This window comes from Megalobrama amblycephala, linkage group LG22 (assembly GCF_018812025.1).
Source record: "Megalobrama amblycephala isolate DHTTF-2021 linkage group LG22, ASM1881202v1, whole genome shotgun sequence".
NCBI classification, from domain to species: domain Eukaryota; kingdom Metazoa; phylum Chordata; class Actinopteri; order Cypriniformes; family Xenocyprididae; genus Megalobrama; species Megalobrama amblycephala.
The window spans coordinates 29,087,967-29,107,298 of NC_063065.1; the positions used below are offsets into that span (position 1 = coordinate 29,087,967).

A 19,332-nucleotide genomic window follows, 5' to 3' on the forward strand; every position below is an offset into this window, starting at 1 on the left:
ATGACTTTATCAGTTGATACAAAAGATTTGTAAAGCTTCGAAGCTTCATGAAGCAGAGTTTTGAAATCGCCAATCACTAGATATTGTTGAATAAAGTCAATATTTTGTTTTTTGGCGCACAAAAAAGTATTCTTGTCACTTCATAACATTAAGGTTGAACCACTGTAGTCACATGAACTGTTTTAAATATGTCTTTAGTAGCTTTCTGGGCGTTTGAAAGTGTAAATTAACTTGCTTTCAATAGAGGCCTCACTGAGCCATCGAATTTTATCAAAAATATCTTAATGAAGATGAACGAAGGTCTTACGGGTGTGAAACGACATGAGGGTGAGTAATTAATGACAGAATTTTCATTTTTGGGTGAACTAACCCTTTAAAATGAAATTTTAAAGCATAGCACTACCATTGAGTTTAGATCCTCCATACTGGCCAGAATGTGTACTGTTCTGTGTTTTTACAAAGGATTGTTTGGTCTTCATGGACATTTTCTCATATGGAGTGTAACATCTGTCTCTCAGTATCTCTTCCTGAACTATAAGAAACCTGTAGGCCTCCTGCTGTATTTGAAGGCTTTGTCGAGGTAGGCCAATGCCTCCATCACTTCCACATGCTCCACAGGAAGTCTCGATCCATAAGGCCGACCGTATAAATTCTTCACCCATCCTATGGGCCTTTGACCTATTGTTCTTCATGTTCCTTGCTGTGTCTCTTCCTCTTCTATTTTATCCTGCTGTTTAATGTAGGGATTACCTATAGAGATCATTTTACCATGCAGGAACATCAAAATCACTTTGTTTTCCGACACTGTATGGGATAGCTTTTATGTCCGATTGTGAATTGGTTCATGCTATAACTGGAAACTCTTTTTCTTCTTCCTCATTGCTCAGACTAGGTCATTAGCCAAGAGCAACGGTGCTCAGAAGGCTTTCTAGGCTAAGGCCCCCTGTGTCACAGGATAACCTGTTTTAGGTTTGCTCTAAAAACTCTTCAAATGGAGATTTGACTTGAGCTCCATTGCCAGAGGGCGTTTGATTTCACCTTTGTGAAAACATGCAGTGTAACATTAGAGACATGGTGTGAATTAGTAGCTTGTAATGGAGCTCCTTATTAGAGAGAAATGAAATTAGCGTGCCTTATAAATTTAGGTGGCCTGAATGATATCATTGTGGGGCTCGGATCCAAGATGAGCTTCTCTCGTACACCGTCCATTGCATGATTTTTAGCAAGGTATTGCTGTTTTGGACACCATATATTTAAGGAAATTGGTATTCATATTATATGCCCAGTCTGCTTTTGTAATAGCTAAGCTAGTTTAATTTTTAAAGTAGCTTCTTGTTAAAACACACACACACACACACACACACACACACACACACACACACACACACACACACACACACACACACACACACACACACACACACACACAAAATGTTTTCTTTTTCCCATATAATGACAGTCAAATGGCACCAATCTGGTTTGGACCTCAATGTACTTCTTTTCTGTTCCACAGGAGAAAGTAAGTCAACCCAGGCTCATTGTAAAAACATGCCTATGACAACATTTCTAAAAAAAAAAAATGAAATTGCGTTGCTACTTGCAAATTTCACAGCACTTTCACTGTGAAATGTCCAGTGAGTGGCACTAAAACTGCCACATTTTCCATGCTCAGTTGTTGTACCATCAATTATTCCACATTCAATTGTTGGCAATTAAATGTCCAGTGAGTTGAGCTCGCTTTCTCTATATAGCATTTAAAAATAGCGTAACACCTACAATAAACCTTATCCAATAGTGTTATCAAAAGCAAAGGTGAGATAAAAATACTTTTGCTGAAGCAACCAAAGCATTTTAGCTGCTTCTACAAGTCTTTTATCGTGACTCATGTTTCACAGCACTTGTACCTGAGCGCTTCACATAAAAAATGCAATGCTGTATCAGGTGAGTGACCGAGCAAGTTTACTACATCAGGAAAGCATCAAATGTATAGTGTATACCAGTGGTCACCAACCTTTTTAAGCCCAAGATCCCTGACCTCGACCTTTTTGAAAGACAAGATCTACTTGATAGAAAAAGACAGCCCAGATAGGTATTTAGTATTTTTTTCATGGCCAATTTAGATTCTGATTTATTTATTTATTTATTTTTTACAAGCAAATTGGCCGATTCTGATACTGGTTGCAGATATTTATTATTAATATTATTATAATAAACAAGAATACATAGCCATTTCAAATTAGAGGGAACCATTGCTTTTTAATCACAATCCAAACAAAGATGCTTCGCACGTTGCATGAGCAGTTATTTTTTTATTTGAATTAGATTTAATTTCAAGATTTAAAGCAAAAACTGAACGGTCTGACTTCATCTTTGTGAAATTATACTTCATCTTTGTGAAATTATAAATGCTACAGACACAAAAAAGCATGAAACAAAAACAGCAGGCTGAATGAGATGCAAATTCACTCTCTGACAGCAGGTGGCGCTTATGGAGCAGCAGTGATACAGTGTTTCCTTGGTTACCGCTGTAAACAAAGCTGAAATGCGCTAATAACAAAGACTATAGAATAACACAAGACGTGTCACTCGTATTGTTTTGAATGGGAGAAAGTGTAACGCGCAATATGGTGGAATAAGTCCCGCCTTCTAAATAAGAGCCAATCGCCGACTAGTAAAGTCATCGCGTCACTGCAGCAGTCCTTAGAAGCACCGGTTTCTATAGAAACAGTCAGACGCGCGCCTCTGAAACATGGCAGAAGAGACGCGCATTTAGGTCTGCGCATGCGCATTAGCTTGATCCAGCCTAAAAATACAGTTTTTTGTCATGATTCGACCGTTTGGGTAAAATATTTATAAGACAGCTGTTGTCAGATTTCATTGGCGATTTTAAATATGAAATGTAATCGTAAGTTTTGGAGAATTTGATGTTTCCCCATTCAAAGAGATAGGGCATGATGCCCAGGATGCCCGAGAGGTGTTTCAAAGATGGCCGCCAAGTGAAATGACTTGTCTTAAAGGGACTTTGCTAATAATTAGCTACTTTATTCTGAGGTAAGAGGAAAATAAAATGCCATTGCCATCGAAATCTTCCTGAAGACTGATCTCCTTTTAGAGATGCATTCATATAAGCCCTCACCCCCAATTCAATATTTATATTTTCTTCCTATATTTCGAGCATCGTGAACAGTGAGCTGCTCTGCCTGCTACAGAATTTTCTCCTTTTTGCGTCCGTCTTCAGCGTTTCTGGCCTCTTTTACAGACTCAGACATTATGTGGGCTATTTGCCTTTGTCTGTCCCAGTAGCTCCCGAAAATGACATAAAAATAAATGCAAAATTAAAGCTGCAAGCAGCGATGAAAGGGCCCTCGCACCTGGGCTCACCGCCACCCGTTGGCCTTAGGAAAACAGTGAACAGTGGTCGACATGCATGTAAGCGAATGAATACAGGAGAATTATGCCATTAAGTCATTTCGAATTGCCACACTTCCTGCTGCCAACAGGTGGCGCTTTGACCATAACCAAATATTGCGATATAGATGTGTTCAGACCCGGACTGTTATCAAACACGTGAAGTTTGGAGCAGATCGGACATCATATGCCTGAGTTACAACAACTTCCTGTTTCATGGCGTTAATCACATACATTAGCACTTAGCCAAGTGTTGCATGATTTAACGTGTTTCTAGTATGTTTGGTACTTTGTGGCATATTGAAATGTGGTTCTGGGAGGGAATTACAGTGTAAAGCATGCCATTTCCTGTTGCCAGCAGGTGGCGCTATGACTAACTGAATATTGGCATATAGATATGTTCAGGCCAGGACTCTTATCACACATGTGAAGTTTGGAGCAGATCAGACATAGTATGCCTGAGTTACAATGGCTTCCTTTTTCATGGCGGAACAACAGACTTTGTCATGCCGCCACGGACACGCCCTTCAACGAAAACTCTAGATCTTCGCAATTTAACGTCACAAAGGCCTTTAGATTAGACTGACCAAAAATGACATTGATCTGATTAAATCTCTAGGAGGAGTTAATCACAGTGTAAAACATGTCATTTCCTGTTGCCCCCAGGTGGCGCTATGACTGTAACTGAATATTGTTATGAAGATGTCTTCAGGTCAGGACTCTAATAAAACATGTGAAGTTTGGGGCAGATCAGATATTGTATGCCCGAGTTACAACAACTTCCTGTTTCATGGCGAAACATCGAACTTTGCCAGGCCGCCACAGACACGCCTTTCAGCGAAAACTCTAGATCTTCGCAATTTAACGTCTCAAAGGCCTTTAGATTAGACTGACCAAATATGATGTTGATCTGATTAAAGCTCTAGGAGGAGTTCATTAAAGTACAACGCCTGGAAAGGCAAAAACTGCCCAAATTTTGCAAAGAAAATTCAAAATATCTCACTTCCTGTTGGTTTTCAGATTTCAATCCAAGAGACTTTTTTGTAAGTATTGGGCTGTTAGATGTGTGTACCAAATTTCATACCTGTACGTGAAACGTAGTGTCAGGGGCACTTCGTTGAAATTTTTTAGGTGGCGCTATCGAGCCATTTTGCCACACTTAATTCTGAAACCCATATCAGACGTAAATTTTCACCACTTCTGACGTATCTGCAAAGTTTCATGAGTTTTCGAGTATGTTTCGGCCCTCAAAAAAGTGATTCACCTTACATGGCGAAACATCAGACTTTGTCGGTCACCACGGACACGCCCTTCAACGAAAACTCAAGATCTTTGCAATTTAACATCTCAAAGGCCTTAAGATTAGACTGGCCATATATGATGTTGATCTGGTTCAATCTCTATGTGGAGTTAATCACAGTGTAAAACATGTCATTTCCTGTTGCCCCCAGGTGGCGCTATGACTGTAACTGAATATTGTTATGAAGATGTCTTCAGGTCAGGACTCTAATAAAACATGTGAAGTTTGGGGCAGATCAGACATTGTATGCCCGAGTTACAACAACTTCCTGTTTCATGGCGAAACATCGAACTTTGCCAGGCCGCCACAGACACGCCCTTCAGCGAAAACTATAGATCTTCGCAATTTAACGTCTCAAAGGCCTTTAGATTACACTGACCAAATATGATGTTGATCTGATTAAAGCTCTAGGAGGAGTTTGTTAAAGTACAACATGTGGAAATGGCAAAAACTGCCAAAATTTTGTAGAGAAAATTCAAAATATCTCACTTCCTGTTGGGTTTACAAACTTTGCACCCATGGGCTTTTTTGTAGGTATTGGGCTGTTACATCTGTCTACCGAATTTCATAACTGTATGTGAAACGTAGCACGAAGGGCGCGTAATTGAAATTTTGTAGGTGGTGCTATCGAGCCATTTTGCCACACCTAATTCTGAAACCCATATCAGATGTAAATTTTCACCACTTCTGACGCGTGTGCAAAGTTTCATGAGTTTTTGAGAATGTTTAGGCCCTCAAAAATGTGATTCATTTTGGAGAAAAAGAAAATTTTGGCTGAGCAATTCCAATAGGGTCCTCACACCATCGGTGCTCGAGCCCTAATTACAGTACAAAGACTGGAGAAATCTAATGTATTTTTGTACTCATATTTCTGTTATTTTCGCGAGCTACTGGAACAGTGATAAAGATCAACCAGTCGATCGCGATCGACGGGTTTGCGACCACTGGTGTAGGCCTATACTATACAGTTTACAAATAATAGTATTTTTCAAGGAACATGCACAAAAACGTCTTTATTAATAAATGTAATCATAATTTGTGGAAGGGGTAAAAGTTGTTGGTGTTTTTACTGCCACTACTGTTCATTTCAGCTGGAAACTGCAGTGAATTGTATGTATGTATAGGTACATTTTTGGAGTTTTGCAGAAATATAAATAGAGGCACATTTTTTCCAATGAGCCTGTGTTGAAGAAAGTCGTAAAGTTTTGGAACAACATGAGGTTGAGTAAATGAGAGAATTTTCATTTTTGGTTTCATTTAAAGAAGTTCTGCTAGTCTTTTCTACCCTATTGTGACATATTTCTGAGTGAAACGTCTTCTGGAACAAGAAAAAATGTAGAGCGGGACTTGATTTTGTCCATTTGGAATTGATTGGATGGTTGTGGTTTGCTATTGCTTAATCTCATGTGAGTGACAGGTTGCCCCGCCCTCGTCATCAGAGAAGAGATGTTGCTGCAAGAGGGAGGGAAAGTTATTTTGATTAAAAATTATGAGGGCACGTGATTAAAAAAATACTAATGGTGTACACAGATCAATCATTTATAATAAACACTGCAATATTCCATAAAAAAAAAAAATTGAATCGTCAATTTTGATTTCATGGTAAGTGAAATGAAAATTATCCTATGATTTACTCACCCTCAAGCCATCCTAGGTGTATATGACTATCTTCTTTCAGACTAATGCAATCGTTGATATATTTAAACATATCCTGGCTCTTCCCAGTTTTAAACTGGCAGTGAACGAGGGCCGTGTTTTGAAGCACCTATGAAAACTTTGTCCATCCATCATAAATATAATCCGTATGGTTGAATAAAGGCCTTCCGAAGAGATGGGTTTTTGTAAGAAAAATATACAAGTAGCTTCCGCCTGATGAACCTCTGCGCAAGTTGACTTGCACCACAAGAGTAACCCCTGACGCGATGTATGACGTAGGATATAGGAGTAGCGTAAGCTTAGATGCCTCTGACCATTTGTTTAAACCAAAAGGGCTGAGCAACAAACTCAAGCTCCTCTTCTCCTATATCGAAATCCTCCGACATTTCTCTTTTAAAATTTTTGGTTTTAGACTTCTGATTCGTGACCGTTTTTTGGTTTTCGCTCTATCCTCTGAGCTTTCCGCGTTCGTCATTGCGTCATGCGTCAGGTCAGAGGTTACTATTCCGGCGCAATTCGATGTATACGGCCGTCTGCTGGAAGCTAGTTATTATAGTTAATAAAGTTTTAAATATGGATATTTTTGTTGCAAAATCCCATCACTTCCTTTCAGAAGGCCTTTATTAATGCCCTGGAGCTGAATGGAATATATTTATGATGGATGGATACATTTTTTGGGGGCTTCAAAACAGGCTGCACGTTCACTACCATTATAAAGCTGGGTAGAGCCAGAATGTTTTTAAATATATCTCTGATTGTGTTTGTCTGAAAGAAGATAGTCATATACACTTAGGATGGCTTGAGGGTGAGTAAATCATGAGTTAATTTTCATTTTTGGGTGAACTATGCCTACCAGGTGTAAATGGCCTCTGAACTGCATTGTGTTTTCCAGGGGAAGGATCTGGAAGCATACCGCAGCCTGCCTCGTGATGTTGTCCCCTGGGTTCACCAGTTTCAGAGGGAAAACGCTCGCTCATCCCTTAGTGCCAACCATCCAATGGTGGACCGATGGCTTGAGCGTCAAGAACAGGTACTGTCGGGAACTCTTCTGCATTTACCCGGTTCCAAAGTGCCTCTTAACTCCAGTAAACTGCGTCGAATCTCCATAAATATAATTATTTATTTTTTTATTATTGGGTTTTTTGTTTGAGTTAAGAGTAGATTCAGGAGTCAAGGAGAGATTATTGAATACAGTATTTCTATGAAAAAGGGTTGTGAATGAGAAAACGACGCCCACGTTGTTGGATGAGAATTTCACTAACCTTACAAAACGAGGGCTACGGTCTCCATAGACGTGGATGCGGAGTGTCTTTGAAATTCAGCTCTTTTGTCGATGCATCGGTGGAACTGTCTAAAGGTGTGTGGGAAGTGTTTCGAATTGCTCTCCCTCTCATGGAGAGGAGAGAAATAAAAGAAAGCGGCGAGGAAGGAGATTGAGATGTTTGAGGTGCCCGGCGTGCTGCGGGGAATTCACTTATTAATTTTCGCAATCGATTTTCTCGAACCACCAGCATCCATTTCACTCTTTCCCCCCACTTTTCTTTCTTTAGCCCATTGAAATGGCTGTGACAGAGGTTCGGCTGCCTGTTTGCAATTCAGGTGGTCGCAGTTTCTCATTCCCCAGCAGCTTGCAGAGAACCCCCCCACCAGCACCTCAAGGGCCCGTGGCACAGAGAGTCGTGCATCATCATTAGGGAAGTCGTCTTGCATGGAGGGGCCTCTGGGTTGGATGTTGGGCTGCTGGCGGGTTGAAAGGAGCAGTCAGTCAAGGCCTGAGCTCAGCCTGACAGACTCATTCATTTGAGCTTCAGTCTATTACAGCTTAGCCTGACCCCCCAGTCTGCCGCCCACCCGACCCGGGCTCGCTCTAGCTCACTTTCTCAAGCTGCGCCATCGTAGCACCTCTGCCCTCTTTTCTTATTACACCATGCCTGTTTCCACTCTTTTCCCCTCATTTTCCCTCTTAGCAGGAATTGGTTATTTGAAGTGACAGGCAGATTTCAAGACAGATGCACAGATTCTTTTGTTATTCAAGCACGTTAATGCGCACACACACGCACATGCACTGTGTCATTGTTTATTAATATATTTTAAAGATGTTTTTAATAAATTGGTTTTTCAGCTAAATTGTTTTTACAGATTTGGAATGATATGAGGGGGGTAAATTAATGAATTTTATTTTATTTTAAACCCTCCAGATCAGTGTTATTTTAGGATAATTGATGCTTTATTATAGTTTTAGTTCATGTTTTGAATTAATTTTATTTTTAGTTTCCATTTTAATTTTAGTTAACGTTTTTGTATTTCTTTGTGTTTTTGTCATTGTTAAATACCTTTTTTGTATGTACATATTTTAAGTATATTTTTGTTATTTTAGTTTTTTTTATGGTTTTGGTTTTCATTTTAGTTAAAGATAATAGCCCTGGTCAGATTTGTGTTTGGTATTCTCTGTTGGCTGGTTAGTATGGAAGCTTGTTTCTGGCACTGAATAAAAAAATAAAAAAGGTAATTGTGACTTTTTATCTCACAATTCTGACTTTATTCTTGCAATTGTGAGTTTGCATCTCACAATTCTGACTTTATTTCTCAGAATTGCAAGTTATAAAGTCAGAATTGAGTGACATAAAGTCAGAATTGCGAATAAAAGTGGTTTTATCACGGCATTCTGACTTTATATGTCGCAATTCTGACTTTATAACTCACAACTCTGACTTTATAACTCGCAATTCTGACTTTATATCTCACAATTCTGACTTTATATCTCACAATTCTGACTTTATAACTCACAATTCTGACTTTATAACTCACAATTCTGACTTTATAACTCACAACTCTGACTTTATAACTCGCAATTCTGACTTTATATCTCACAATTCTGACTTTATAACTCGCAATTCTGACTTTATAACTCACAATTCTGACTCTATAACTCACAACTCTGACTTTATAACTCGCAATTCTGACTTTATATCTCGCAAATTCTGACTTTATAACTCGCAATTCTGACTTTATAACTCGCAATTCTGACTTTATATCTCGCAATTCTGACTTTATAACTCGCAATTCTGACTTTATAACTCGCAATTCTGACTTTATATCTCGCAAATTCTGACTTTATATCTCGCAATTCTGACTTTATAACTCGCAATTCTGACTTTATAACTCGCAATTCTGACTTTATAACTCGATTCACTTTATTCTGACTTTATAACTCGAATTCAATTCTGACTTTATATGACTTTAATTCTGACTTATAACTCGCAATTCTGACTCGCAATTCTGACTTTATAACTCGCAATTCTGACTTTATAACTCGCAATTCTGACTTTATATAATTCTGACGCAATTCTGACTTTATAACACAACTCTGACTTTATAACTCGCAATTCTGACTTTATAACTCGCAATTCTGACTTTATAACTCGCAATTCTGACTTTATAACTCGCAATTCTGACTTTATATCTTGCAATTCTGACTTTATAACTCGCAATTCTGACTTTATAACTCGCAATTCTGACTTTATAACTCGCAACTCTGACTTTATATCTCACAATTCTGACTTTATATCTCACAATTCTGAGAAAAGAAGTCGGGATTGTGATATAAACTATGAGATAAAAAGTCGCAATTACCTTTTTTATTTTTTATTTTATAGCAAAAACAAGAAATAACTCTTTAGTTTTAATATAAAAAAGATTTTTTTAAACCGAAGATACTTTTTTTCTTCGTCATATGAATGTTTGCAAGTAATGATTAATCTTATAATGTTTTTAACGTACAGTATGTTTACGGTTTCGTTGTTGATTCATTTTGTCTGACAGTATGCAGTGTTTGTAGGCTAGAGCTCACTTATCTTGCAACATTTTTTGAGTAGTTTATTCAACATTGCACAGCATAGTCGATACACAAGGACAACATAAGTCAAGCACGTCTTTGTATTTTACCTTCACTCAGTCTGCATCACTGCATGATTGTTGTCTCCACTGGCTTATCAGGGAAGTTCTAAGCAATTATGTCTTTATTGCCATCTTAAATATCCATTTAATCTTTAATTTCCCATTCACGTTTATTGGCTCTAATTGTTTAGTTGCCTTCCCTCTTCACAGCAGACTCAGTTCGATATAGCCTCCATTCTATTTGCATAATGTTGTGGCTTTTTTTATAGACCTTGAGTAAGCTGCTTAATTAAGCTTGGTTATTTTCTCTTTATTAACCATGTCAGGAATGCCAATGTATGCATTTTAAACGACTCACAAGGTTTGGATTTTCAGCAGAAGCCAGGAGACAAACTCTATCTGTCATTTTTTTTTTTTTTTAATAAACATCTTTTCCAGCAGCTTTAAATACCTTGAGTGTAAAGGTGGATTGTATCAATATTGCTTTTTCCTGTTGTAGGATATTTCCTCAAGATTTAATTTTGTGTGCTGTAACAGAAGTTGCGGTGGACACTGAGGCCGAAAGTGGATCATGCATAGAGTCCAATGAGTCATGTCTCTCTTGTGTAACTTTGAGTGGTACTGCACATGCCACTATTTTTTCTGAGGATTACGTCAAACCAATGAGATCACTTCCCGTGGTCACCTGAAATTAACTTTCCGGCACACAGTAAAAAAAGCTTTGCCATCTTTCCAGCTGCCTTCCATGACTCATCAACAAAGCAGCGCTTATTTTGCATCAGCATGGTTGTTCCGGTTGTGGTTTTTAATTGCAACCTTACGTGTCACGCTCTCACATTTCCCACCTGGTGCTCTCTACAGTGAGATGCTGGTGTCTTTTTCCATCGGGGATTGTTAGAGTGACATTTCCTTTTTCATTTTTAAAAAGTTCCTCTTCCCTAGTGATGAATTAGAGATGACCCATCTGGGCAGGAAGAGGGCAGCATGAGGCTTCAGTTGCGCCTGCTAGCAGGTGGATTTGTGGGTAATGTAGAGTGAGGCAGGGTCATGAGGTCTCCTTCTTCTGGAACAAGTGAAGATGGATTTGAGAATTTCATCATCAAATTACTTTCTCATTATTATTCAAGAGAGTAGAAGTACAGCTTCAGTGTCTGTCCATTTTATTCATACAGTGTGATAAGATATTGTGAATTAGGTTAACCCAGAATGAAGCACTGTACGTGACCACTGTTACACTTTAGCTAGACTCTTTGAGTTGGATTATGGAGATAGAATGCCATTTTTTGTAATGAATTAGAAATTGTCCAAGAATTACTTTTTCCTCAGCTGTACATTTCATCTCAGAACAAGGAAACTAAATTCTGGATATTGTTTGATTAAGGGAAAGGAATTGCAAGAAGCTCTCAAATCAGTGCTTTATTACAGAGGAGTGCAATTTTCTACTAGCCAATTCTAACTAATGAAAGTGGACTATGCATTATAAAGCTGTAATTTAGTTTGTGTGTGTGTGTGTGTGTTGTAAAAATGTCTTCAGAACTTCTTTTATGAGCTTTTTGTGGTCCATCATTGTCTAACATCAGCCTAGTTAGAGAAATTCCTCATGTAATGAAGTTTACTTATGTTAATTAACATTGCGGTTTAGTTTTGAACGTGAAAAACACTGAAAGTTTTCAAGGGCAAAACCAACAGAGTGCACCTGAAGAAATTCGGTATTTAATGTGCTACAGACTTTAGATATGCTGTATTAGAAATGAATCATCAGCTCCAGATATGTCAACTAGATGTGCAAGTTTTCACCATGAATCTGTCATTTTTGCAGTGCTTGAATATTTGCAATACATCTATAAAACATCGCCTGTTAAAATGACATTAAAAGATGCTTTCAAAACCTTGATGATACATAAAGCATGTGAATTAACTCTTTTTAAGATGCTTATTATTGATAATTTAATAGAATGCATGACTTTCTACCATGACACTAAAGTGGATGTTAGGGCATTGCTATATAGTTGTTAAGGTGTTATAATTGCTTGTAAGGGTTTGCATGAGTGGTTGCTAGGTGGTTGCGTAATGTCCTAAGTCATAAGAGCCCAACCTCAAGTCTTTATGATATTCTGGTCCCTAGATATGTGTCAAACATTTTGTACATTTTAGAGTAAAATGCATCACTCTGGTGCATCAGTCCTGCAACGGGTCGGGTACCCGCGGGTATCCGCGGATACCCGCATAAAAGTGGATAAAACGGGTGGATTGTGACATGCCTAAAATTCACGGGCGGGGATGCAGGCGGATAATTAACTCCTTGCGGGCGGGTAGTAGCGTGGATGAAAAATATGCACAATATTTGTATGTCTAAATTACCATTATACGCAACAACGATATGACATTTGACCCATCACGTCACCACCACTGTGACAGTGCGACTTTTGTTGATGCTTCTCGTAGCCTAGTTGCACAGATGTCTATGGCCTAGTTGGAGCAAGCGTTGCATCTCCATGTTTTCTGTGCTGATGCGGTCGTGATGAGTTCATGTAGGCTAACATGTAAGGGTTGCGCTGCCAATAAAGCACCTAAAAGCTGTCACAAAGAACCGGCAAAAAAGTAGCCTAATGATTATGATTATGTAAAATATAGCAAGGAGACATGTTAATTGTTTATTATTAAACAAGTGTTTTCTGTGTCAGTGGCTGCAAAGATGAAGTTGACGATGCTGACTCGCGATCTTCGCAGTAGTGAACGCGCCTGAGAGAAATGCACATTTCATTCGGATTACATAAGCAGAGAGCAGTCTGTTTTCTTTCGTTTTGAATTGCTCTGTTTAAAAGTAGACATTCCAATATAGATATTTTCCTCAGGTCTGTGAGGCAAGTAGGCTAAGTTACCTTATACGCTGAGTTTTAGTTCATTTATGATACGAGCTCCAGTTCTCCCCGGGGCCTCGTGTCGTGATCATCTATTGTCTGCTATATTTACTTATTTATTAAATACAACAAGCAATTGGTTGATGAAATATTGATTAAAATTAAGATACAATTAATACAAAATGAAATTAACTTTAAAGAATTTTAAGAATTTTTTAAAAGTTAAGAACTTTAAATTTTAAAAAATAAAGCACTTTAATTGGAATGATTTTAGCATGTGTGATTTATCGCGGGCACGGGTCGGGTAACGGGTCAAATATTAACGGGTCTGGGCGGGTGCGGATTTAATTTTGATATTATCACGGGTGACGGGTCGGATCTGGTGCTGAACTTTGCGGGTACGGGCGGGAGCGGGTCTCCAAAAATGGACCCGTGCAGGACTCTGCTCTGGTGCACCTTGAATGCAGTATTAAAGGGTTAGTTCACCCAAAAATGAAAATTCTGTCATTAATTACTCACCCTCATGCCGTTCCACACCCGTAAGACCTTCGTTAATCTTCGGAACACAAATTAAGATATTTTAGCTGAAATCCGATAGCTCCGTGAGGCCTCCATAGGGAGCAATGACATTTCCTCTCTCAAGATCCATAAAGGTACTAAAAACATATTTAAATCAGTTCATGTGAATCATGATTCAGATCGCGTGTCAAACTGCCACCGGCTGAAATGACGTGACTTTGGCACTCCGAACAGCAGATTCGACACACTGATTCATTATGCTCCGATGCTTCCTGAAGCAGTGTTTTGAAATCGGCCATCGCTAAATAAGTCGTTATTTTGTTTTATTGGCGCTCCAAAAATATTCTCGTCGCTTTATAATATTAATATTAAACCACTGTACTCGCATAAACTGATTTAAATATGTTTTTAGTACCTTTATGGATCTTGAGAGAGGAAGTGTCATTGCTCCCTATGGAGGCCTCACGGAGCCATCGGATTTCAACTAAAATATCTTAATTTGTGTTCTGAAGATTAATGAAGATCTTACGGGTGTGGAACGGCATGAGGGTGAGTAATAAATGACAGAATTTTTATTTTTGTGTGAACTAACCCTTTAAGAGCTCAGACCTGCGTGTTAAACTCACAGCACATGCAGAGATGAAGTTTGCTGTGTTCACTGTGAACAAAACCTCTGGGAGACTCTGAAAACATCAGATTTGCTCACGAGTAAAGGTACACAGTGCCTCGCTTCACTCTAAAACACACAGCACATCAGGCTTTATGCTTACTTAATTGAATATCTTTTACGATTTGATAAGTACACTAAGCTTTATTGCATTTTTCATTTTAGTTTGACAGATGTTCTGCTGAAGCAGTGGTGCAACGTTAGAAATCTTTTATGTTATTGTGAGAAGCGTAAAAATATTTTCGGGCCTCCACAGTCTAGGTCAGGGGTGTCCAAACTCGTTCCTGGATGGCCACTGTCCTGCAGAGTTTAGCTCCAACTTGCCTCAACACACCTATCTGGAAGTTTCTAGTGTGCCTTGTAAGACCTTGATTAGCTGGTTCAGGTGTGTTTAATTGGGGCTGGAGCTAAACTTTGCAGGATAGTGTCCCTTTAGGAGAAGAATTGGACACCCCTGATCTAGGTTATTATTGGGAAACATACTGTGTGGAATGAGTTACATGCTGAATTTTAATCCTTTGGGTTAGTGGTTTGTTTAAATGTGGAGAGAATTCTCTATTCCACTTCTGCGGAAACTAATTAATTCCTGTATTTAATGTCCAAACAACAAACCACCCTTCATAAAAAAACTCTCTTTTCCCTCAATACAGAAAGATTCCAGAGAGAGTCAGAGGTATAGATTTACCTCACATCCTGGTGAAACAGTACAGAGCGCCTCTGCGTTTCATCTTCCTGACAGAGGGATAGTGGATTGGTTTTGTGGCTGGAGGATTCTGCTTTCTCACACTCTATCTTGCTTTCTGCTAGTCCTCCACAGGTTTTGTTTCCATTCTTTTCGAAAAATGAATCCTCTCCCTCCTCATTCATCTGTTCAGTCTTTCCCAATTCTGTAGAAAAGACAAGGGATTCTTCCACCCCCTCTGAAAGGTTTCACATTCTTTGTTGTTACTTTTTCTCCTCCCTCTCATATGTACCGCTTTTCTCCGTGTACACAGTAACGCACACGCATTCTCGCCGCAAGCGCACAGCAAACCTGGCCTGTAGGTGCTGCTCTGATCTCATTGTTTGAACCCTCATCCAAGAGGAAAGAAACAAAGAAAAAAAGGGCACATAGAAGAAACCCTCTTTCCCTTGGCTCCTTTGAAAGGCCTCTCCCATCATACCACACACATACACACACACTGTGATTATTCACAGTGCAAATGGCAGCCCACCAGAGAGCAGCTCATACAAAGAAACCCAGACAATGCAACCTGAGACACTGCTAAGCTCAGCCTACCGTAATTAACTATCTGCCTCGTTCCTGCCCGCTGGCTTCATCCCTCGCACTCATTTGGCCTCCATTTACCCATGTAAACAAATAAAACACATTTCTTTTGCACTTTCTTATGAAGCTACATTGCAAAGAGCTTCAGAGATTTCCCAAACGAGGCCCACCGCCAACACATTAGCGAAAGCTTTATTCAGTATTGCTGAGCCGAAGCGCCTGGTGATCTAGCTTTAATTTCTTCTCTGGCACACAGTCCCTGTTAAACACACATTCAGATACAAACTTACCCCCTTCATCTCCCGTCTTTGAGAATAATAACTGTTGTACGTGACAATCCAGGTGTCGTTGAGACTCACTGCAGAGTTCAGATAATCTCTGAAAGACAGAGCAGTGAGCTAGATATAAAGTCTGACCTTTAACCCCTTAATCTAATGTCTTGGGCTCCTCGCATTCCCCAGGCCCACAGCTGACACCATTCAACCTGTCTGAAAGGCTTTCTTCACAGCACATCCAGGCTTGTCCTATGGAGAGCACTTAGCAAACTGAAACAATTCTTCTCCATTAACCTGCCACCACTGGTCTACACCATGACCTTTTCACGCTACACCAACTTGAAGCAAGTGAAAGAACCACCCTGGAAAATCAAGCTTAAACTAGTTTAAGGTGGTGGCTGGGACTTGAAACATGAAGTATGTTCTTTCTACTGGTACAAGTTGGTCATAATCGGGTCAAAACTTTGTTAGGTGGTTTACTAGCCAGACTACCTGCTGGTGTGACCTAACTGAACTGGTGGACAATCTCGTCAAGATCAGCAACCAACTAGCTGCCATGTTCCATAAACTAGCTTAACTACCTTAAACTGGTGTGACCATTTTATTATTATTATTATTTTGTCTCTTAACAGGGCACTTGACCAAGATGGTCTACCAATTCAGCTGGGTCGTTACCAGCTTGTAGTCCAGTTGTCCAACTAGGTACACCAGCGTGGACAACATAGAAACCACCTACAATGTTCCAAAAACCAACTGCCACTTTAAACGAGTTTTATTTGAATTTTCCAGCTGGCAGAAACATTAAAATCACAGAATAAATCAACTCACAAATAAGTGCCTGGCTTCATGAACTTTCAGAGTTACTCATTTCAAGTCTGTGTTATCCATGCTACAGTTGTCCTGACCTTTGTTACCCAGAACACATGCATGTAGGAGTTGACCTTTGTTACTTTGTGCCTCCATGGGTATGACTGAGAACACACTGTTTTCTTCACCTCTGCTTATCATGGCTGTATAATTTTTAGGATGTGCATCAGGTTAGAAGTTTGGGGATGATGTCATAACACATAATTTCTTTGTTTTTGCTCCTGTCTGGGAATAAGTGGGGCTGATCAAGGCCATTGTTTGACCTGCCTGAATTGTAGATTAAATGTTTCTTTTCAAATGATTATTTGGATGATTATTTGAACATGTACAGACTGTTCTGTGTCCTAATTCTGACTCCATGGTTGCATAAATTGCGTTAATGTCTTACATCATAATAGATGACCAGACACAGCCATTTGGGAACTTTCTCTCTGAAATTCACATTTCTAATGGATCAAAACAGTCAAAACATGTTCTTTGCTCTGTCTGAACTCCCATAACAATTGTTTAGCTCTGAATAGAGCAGCCAAAGGGAGCTATATTAAGACACAAGCTTTTACAGATATCTACTGCACATTTTGTTCCTTTTGTGCTTGCTGCAATCCTAGAAGCATTTTCAAGGTCCAGCCATATTCAGTCAAAATGTTCTCCCTTTTGAAGTGGACTGAGCCCTGTGAGTCTAGATAAACCACTCTTACCTTATTTGTACACGAGAAATACATTATAGTGTTCCTCACAAAACTTTTACTACAAAGAACATCAGCAGTGAGAGGCCAAGAGTAATCTGAAGATATGACTTGTTGTCCATTTTGTACAAGTCTATGTGTCTATCCATTGTTCCACTCTCTAGTCCAAGATATTATTTGCTTATATTTTCTCAGTCTTTCTCTCTCTCTCAACATAAACATACTCTTCATTCTATACAAAAGGCAAGGCAATTTATAGCAACAAAGCAACTAGACATAGTTGACAATGTTAGGCAACATAAGTGACAGTGAGTTGAGTAACTTGCAATGAGCAGAAACAATTTGCGGTAATTACCAATGAGAGTGACGACAGCCAAGGTCACATGATCCACCTTCTGGTACTGTAGTTGTGACGAGCAGGGCGGGCGAGAGCCGTGAGGGAACGGCGCGAGGCCGGTGACGCAAGTGAAAACGAGCATCACCTGCGAGGCGCACCGGCCTTGAGTCTCTCACGGAGGAGCTTCGGGAGCATAAAAGGAGGAGCGACGACAGTGAAGGACGAGAGAGGACCAGGCCTGGATGTTATTTTATGTTTTATTATATTTGTATGGCCAGGCATTACTTTCGTTTTGTATTTGTTTATTTTGGAATTAAAGTTTTGTTAAACGTCCGCCGGATCCCGCCTCCTTCTTCCCATACTTACGAACTGTGTTACATTGGTGCCGAAACCCGGGAAGGAAGAAGGGAGCCGCCGCTATGCAATCAACCTCTTTTTGTGGTTCAGTTTGTGGACATTATTTCATCCCTCACGGTCTTGCATCAAGACCAACACCAAGCCCTGCTCGGACCTACAGGACCGATCAGGAGCGCCGCTTCCAGGGCATTCTCCAAGTCCAGCAGGAGGACCGCGAGAGGTTCCGGAGCTGGATTGACTGGGAGGTTCCTACAGAGACCACCGGACAGCTCGCTGCACCCACCCAGCTACCCCTCAACAAGATGGGCCCGCAGGATGAGCCCGGAGTCCTTCCTGGACATTTTTCAGAAGTCCGTGGAGGTCTCAGGATGGCCCCGGGATCAGTGGCCCATGCAACTCATCCCGCTGCTATCGGGTGAGTCGCAGGTGGCAGCACAGCAGCTGCCTGTACAGAACCTCCTGGCCTTCGACGACCTGAAGAGGGCCATCCTTCAGCGGGTCAGGCCGGACCCCGGGGCAACACCGTCACCGGCCTTGCGCCGTTCCCTCACGGCTCTCGCCTGCCCTGCTCATCACAGTAGTCGATTAGTATTTCCGGTAACACTTTAGTAGGGAACACATATAAACTATTAACTACAACTTTTCCCTTAATATACTCCTAATTTACTGCTTATTAATAGTTTGTAAGGTAGTTGTTAAGTTTAGTTATTGGTTAGATTAAGAATGTAGAATAAATAGCCAATATTCTAGTAATATGCATGCTAATAAGCAACTAGTTAAAATACCCTAAAATAAAGTGTTACTGGAGTTCCTACTTACACAAAACCAACAGTAAAACCATTTGACAACCTCACTGTGAGCGGCCCATCATAAGCCGCGTTTCCACCGCAGGGACTTTGGGGTGGTACTCAGTGCGTTTCGACCGCAGGAACAAGGGTCTAAATGAAGTTCCAGGTAAAAAAGTTACCCCTCAGAAAGTCCCTGGTTGTGAGGTATAGTAGTACTTTTTCAAAGTTCAGGAACTTTTCAGGGGTGAGACAGTTCACACAGCGTTTTGATTGGATGACTGCACGCAGGATTTTATTTCAACCACCATTTTTAAAAGTCTATTGCGGTGCGTGCAGTAAGAGTTGTTTGCTATTTGAATCAACAATGGAGTTCAAAAAATACGACCGATGGACCAACAGTGAGGTTCAGGCATTATTAAGCTTATATGTGGAGGCTGAAATCCAGCA

At 39.9% G+C, this 19,332-nt stretch overlaps 1 protein-coding gene across 2 annotated transcripts in view; it reads left to right on the forward strand.

Moving 5' to 3' along the window:
* The window catches only part of pard3aa (par-3 family cell polarity regulator alpha, a), a 299,284-nt gene that overhangs the window by 231,607 nt on the left and 48,345 nt on the right, over positions 1 to 19,332 (forward strand). The window contains exon 5 of one of the 2 annotated variants that reach the window (XM_048175191.1): positions 7,257 to 7,394. The exons of the other annotated variant lie outside the window; for it this stretch is intronic. Coding sequence (XP_048031148.1) covers positions 7,257 to 7,394 — 138 coding nt within the window. The remainder of the gene's footprint in view (positions 1 to 7,256; positions 7,395 to 19,332) is intronic. 2 annotated transcript variants of the gene reach the window in all.